The sequence below is a fragment of the Vombatus ursinus genome, unplaced genomic scaffold (assembly GCF_900497805.2).
Source record: "Vombatus ursinus unplaced genomic scaffold, bare-nosed wombat genome assembly UNPS02014799.1, whole genome shotgun sequence".
NCBI lineage: Eukaryota > Metazoa > Chordata > Mammalia > Diprotodontia > Vombatidae > Vombatus > Vombatus ursinus.
This window is the reverse complement of record NW_020954577.1, coordinates 4,564,556-4,569,035: the sequence shown is the minus strand read 5'-3', so window position 1 is coordinate 4,569,035 and position 4,480 is coordinate 4,564,556. Positions and strand designations below refer to the sequence as shown.

The 4,480-nt window shown below is 60.5% G+C and overlaps 1 protein-coding gene across 1 annotated transcript; it reads right to left on the bottom strand.

Moving 5' to 3' along the window:
* Positions 1–1,259: 1,259 nt before the first annotated feature.
* LOC114050375 (TLR4 interactor with leucine rich repeats-like) lies at positions 1,260–4,214 on the bottom strand. Its single transcript, XM_027871993.1, has one exon. The coding sequence runs from the start codon at positions 4,030–4,032 to the stop codon at positions 1,570–1,572; it is 2,463 nt and encodes an 820-aa protein (XP_027727794.1). The 5' UTR covers positions 4,033–4,214; the 3' UTR covers positions 1,260–1,569.
* Positions 4,215–4,480: the final 266 nt, after the last annotated feature.

Here is a 4,480-nt window from a genome sequence, read left to right as displayed (position 1 = left end):
CACACACACACACACACACACACACACACACACACACACACACACACTTATTCATGTAAACCAAAGCACTATATTTAGTGTCAGATGCAGACTTCAGTAAATACAAAGGAAGGAATAACAGTTCCATAAAGTTAAGGACCTCTGAGGTTAAAGAGTTTTTTACCCTAAGATCTGGGAACAAAAACAGATTAAAAAAAAAGACTACAAGTATTTTCTAAAAGCTAGGATGTAACTTAATCAATATTCGATAGCAGAGTCAAACACTGGGCATTTAGTGTATTGGTTAATTTTAAAAAATAATTTTTTTCACAGTGAGTTCTAAATCCTTATAAGATTTTGCTGGTTTTAGTAGAAAGACACTCATTGGCACAGGGTTTTTTCACGTGGTGTCCGCAGCTTCTCCCATTCAATATAGAGTAAGGCATAGAAGGGTTCACCCATGGCTGCAAGTCAGTGAAGAGAGCCTCTTCACCCACTCCTCCAATTATGAAATTAGGTTTATCATCTAACTACAGACTAATTGGAACTAGGGCATGTGGATGTTTTCTGTAGAATCCTTGATCAACCATCCCATGTTTATTCTAATGCCAGCTGTTAGAGATGCAGTGACCTTGAGGAGACAACCAGACGCTTCCCAGTGTTCATCAAGTCAGCTGCAAGCATTGCCGCTGCATTTTCCTCTGCCTAAGGCAGGTAAAAGGAGATGGGCAAATCCAGACAGAGAAGTCTGGTCTCCAACCACAGGTAAGGGATCCATTCCCCCTTGACCTTGCTCCAAGGAAAGTATGCAGCCCTAATTCCGTTCCCAAAGTTTAACTACTTTGTTATTTCATTATTGAACTTTAAACAGCTTCCTGCCAAGCATGGCTAGCAAACCCCTGGTGCTCATTAGTGGCCTGTTGGAGTGGGTTCAATGTCAGGACTGGCAGAGTCTTCTTCACAGTTTAAAAGAATTCATGTGTATTTGTCTCAGCAGATAAAATCCGAAAAGCACCTGAATGATGCCTCAGCAAACAGGAATATGGTGCCTGAGGGCTTCAGGAGTAGTTTCTGCACCTCTTCCTAGCACCAACAGGAATTCCAGGGCCCGAAGGGGCTGCTGCCTTAACCTCCCAGAGAGGCTCTGAAGTTCCTTCTGTTTTTAAAATGAAAACAAAGGTGTGTCTTTCTAGAGGGCAGTGATTAAACACCAAGGCTTGGCCAAAGGCCTCCAGCCTGGCCTATGGCCACCAGGAGTAGAGAGATCCAGCTGGTGTGAGAAGCATAATTCAATCTTTTTTTTTTTTTTTTACTCAGAACCAAAGTTTGGGGATGATAGCAAAGGAAATTGTCCCAATCCATCCACATATCAGACGTCACCCAGCCTGACATGATCGCGGCTCTGGACACCAGCTATGTCCCATTTTTTTTTTTCCTGGCTTGGACAGTCTAGAACTCCATATACTGGGGGTTGGAGGCCTAGGACAAAAAAAGGGGGGCGGGACACGAAGGAAGGGTTTGAGGAGAGAGTTTGCCCCATTGAGACCACAGCATTCCCTAGCCCCACTCCCAACCACTGGCATCTGGGCCTCAGTCAGCAAAGCGCTGCATTAGATGGTCTTCCCGCCTGCTCCCTCCGCTGCCACCCCCACTGTCCATGAAGCGGTCACAGGGGAACTCGATGAGGTCCGCCTCGCTCAGGGCGCACACCGCCGTGCGAGGCCGGTGGGACTGGAAGCCCGAGAAGTCTGCCGAGACCCCGGTGCCCATGGAGCGAAGAGGCCGTCGGGTGGAATACATCTGACGCACGTGGACCGGGGCTCCCCCTTTCCGGCGGCCTCGCAGCTTCCTCCGAAGCCAGCGGGATGCCCAGGCCGCCAGTGCCAGGAACACCAACAGAGCGTTGACAGCCAGGAGTACCAGGGTCAGCAACTGGTAGTCCACGCCTCCTGCTCGGGTCCCCACGTGCCCGGCTTCTGGCAGGGTGACCAGCCCCGCGCAGTGGTCCCGGGGAGCCACAGGACAGACCCGGCCCCCGAGCACGGCCTCCACGCACACCAGGTAGGGGGTGTCGCTCCGCAGCTCCCGCAGCGTGGCCGTGTCGCTTCGCTCCGGCAGGTAGACAAAGCGGTGGAATTTGGGCTGCTGACCAAAGCGGTCGAAGAGCAGGCGGAAGCGCGCGCCGTCCAGCGGCCATGGGCTGCGGTGCTCGCGGACAGCCCAGCGCACGGTGGCGGTGTCCGTGCCCACCGCCTCCACGGTCAGGTTGCAAAGGATAAATTTGTTGAAGTCGCACGGGTCCGACACCAGTGGGGGCGGCATCTCCTGGGCCACCGACGGGGCGGCCCGCTCCTGATGCTTCGCAGCCAGGCGCTGCATCTCCGCCCTCTGCCCGGAGTCGCTGGCGGGCGATGGGGCAGAGCTAGACGGGGCGTCACTCTGGAAGCTCGGGGTGGACTGGGAGGGGCCGTTATCTTCCCAGCTTGGGCTCGTCCCCTCGGGTTTCTCCACCAGATCCACGGGTGGGGACAGTTGAAGCGTAGTTGCCGAGGAGGGGGATGGATGCTGGAGGCCTGGGCCCCGCCGGCTAAGCCTCAGGCCGCTCTGGTTGCTGCTGTGTGCCCCCGCCCCCTCGTCCCAGGTCACCCCGGGGTGGGCAAGTCGGCGCTGCTGCTGCTGCTGCTGCTGCGGCTGGGGCTGGGGTTTCCCAAGATCGCCAAGAGGGGGCGCCCGCGGCTCCTCCCCGGCTCCAGCCGCTGTAGAGACAGCGGGCAGGACAGAGGCTGGGGAGGAGGAGGAGGCCGGGTGGAGGCAGGAGCCGTTCTCCAGTTGCACGTCGTCCAGGTAGTCTAGGTACTTGCCGCGCAGAGCCGGCGGGTGACGGCACTGCACGAACACCGTCAGCAGGCGGCCCTGCGAGTGCCAGTGGCCCATCCAGCGCTTCAAGCCGCGCAGACGGCAGTCGCAGGTCCAGCCGTTGCCGTCCAGGTCCAGGCTGTAGAGGGCCGGGCTGGCAGTGAAGATGTCCCCGGCGAGCGAGCCGAGCTCGTTGTCCCGCAGGTTGAGTTCGCGCAGCCGGGACAGGTGGCGGAAGGCGGCCGGGTGCAGCGCCGAGAGCTCGTTGCGGCTCAGGTCCAGAGTCTCCAGGCTGCCCAGCGGGTCCAGCAGCGCGGCGGGCAGCTCCCGCAGCCGGTTGCCCTCGAGGCGCAGCTCCCGCAGGGCGCTCAGCCCCGCGAAGGCCTCGGGCGCCAGGTGAGCCAGCTGGTTACCGCTCAGGGAAAGCAGGCCGAGCCGGGGCAGGTGCTGGAAGACGCGGCCGCCCAGCTGCTGCAGGCTGTTGGCCGACAGAACGAGGGTACTGAGCGAGCGCAGCGGCCCGAAGGTGGCCGGGTGGCGCAGCGACGGCTGCAGCTCGTTGCCCGACAGGTTGAGGAAGCGCAGCTTACCCAGGTGTGCGAAGGCGTTCTTGCCCAGGAAGCGGATGCGGTTGGCCTCCAGGTGCAGGTAGAGGAGGTTGCCCAGGGGGGCGAAGGCCGAGTCGGGCAGGGAGCCAAGTGAGTTGCCGTCCAGCCTCAGCTTGACCAGGCTCTCCAAGCCCTCGAAGGAGCCCCGGTTCAGCCTGCCGATTTCGTTGCCATTGACATAGAGGATGCGCAGCTTGGCCAGAGGGGCCAGCGTGCCCGGGGCCAGACCCTCGAGCAAGTTATTACCCAGGTAGAGTTCCTCCAGCCGGGAGAGTTTCTCGAAGGTCTTGGGGTGCAGGGAGCGGATCTGATTAAACTGCAGGTCGAGGCGCCGCAGCTGCGCCAGACGATGGAAGTCAAAGGCGGTGATGTTGGCTATGAAGTTGCCCCCGAGGCTGTAGGTCAGCACCTCCTGGGGGCTGGGCAGGGCGCTGGTCTTGGGTACCGCGCGAAGCCCCCGGTTGGTGCAAAGGAGGTGCTGCTGGTGCTGGCAGTCACAGCGCTCCGGGCAGATGGGCTCCGGTGGCGGCGGCAGCGAGAAGCAGCCGCCCACCAGCAGCAAGAAGGGGACAGTCCAGGCGACCTCCATCCCCGACAGACGTGCGCTCGGGTCCCTCCGCTCAGCCCACAGCCCCGCTCATGCCCCTTTCTCTGCCCGCAGTCTGCGCCAGTCCCTCGAGTCGCTCCGTCAGGGTCCTCCCTGGCGTCGGGCTGGGTCCTCCGGGCCGGATCCGCAACGGGCGGGACGCGCCTGGAGAATCTGGTTTGGACCGAGCTCCGCCGCGCGAGCACCATCCGCGCCCCGGCGGCCGTCTGCCTGCCCGCCCGCCTGCCAGCCTGCGGACCGAGTGCAGCAGCCCCCCTGGGCGGGGCCGGGGAGTGCGGAGGGAAGCCGGCCCCTCTCCTCCTTTTGGTCCGCTGCGGGCCTGCAGCAAGGCCTGATTCCCAGCCCCCTCGGATTGCCCCGGCTGCAGGCGGGAGGGAGGTCGCTTAGCGCTCTCCGGAGGTCCTGGCCCGTCCGCGTTCCGCCCAGCCCG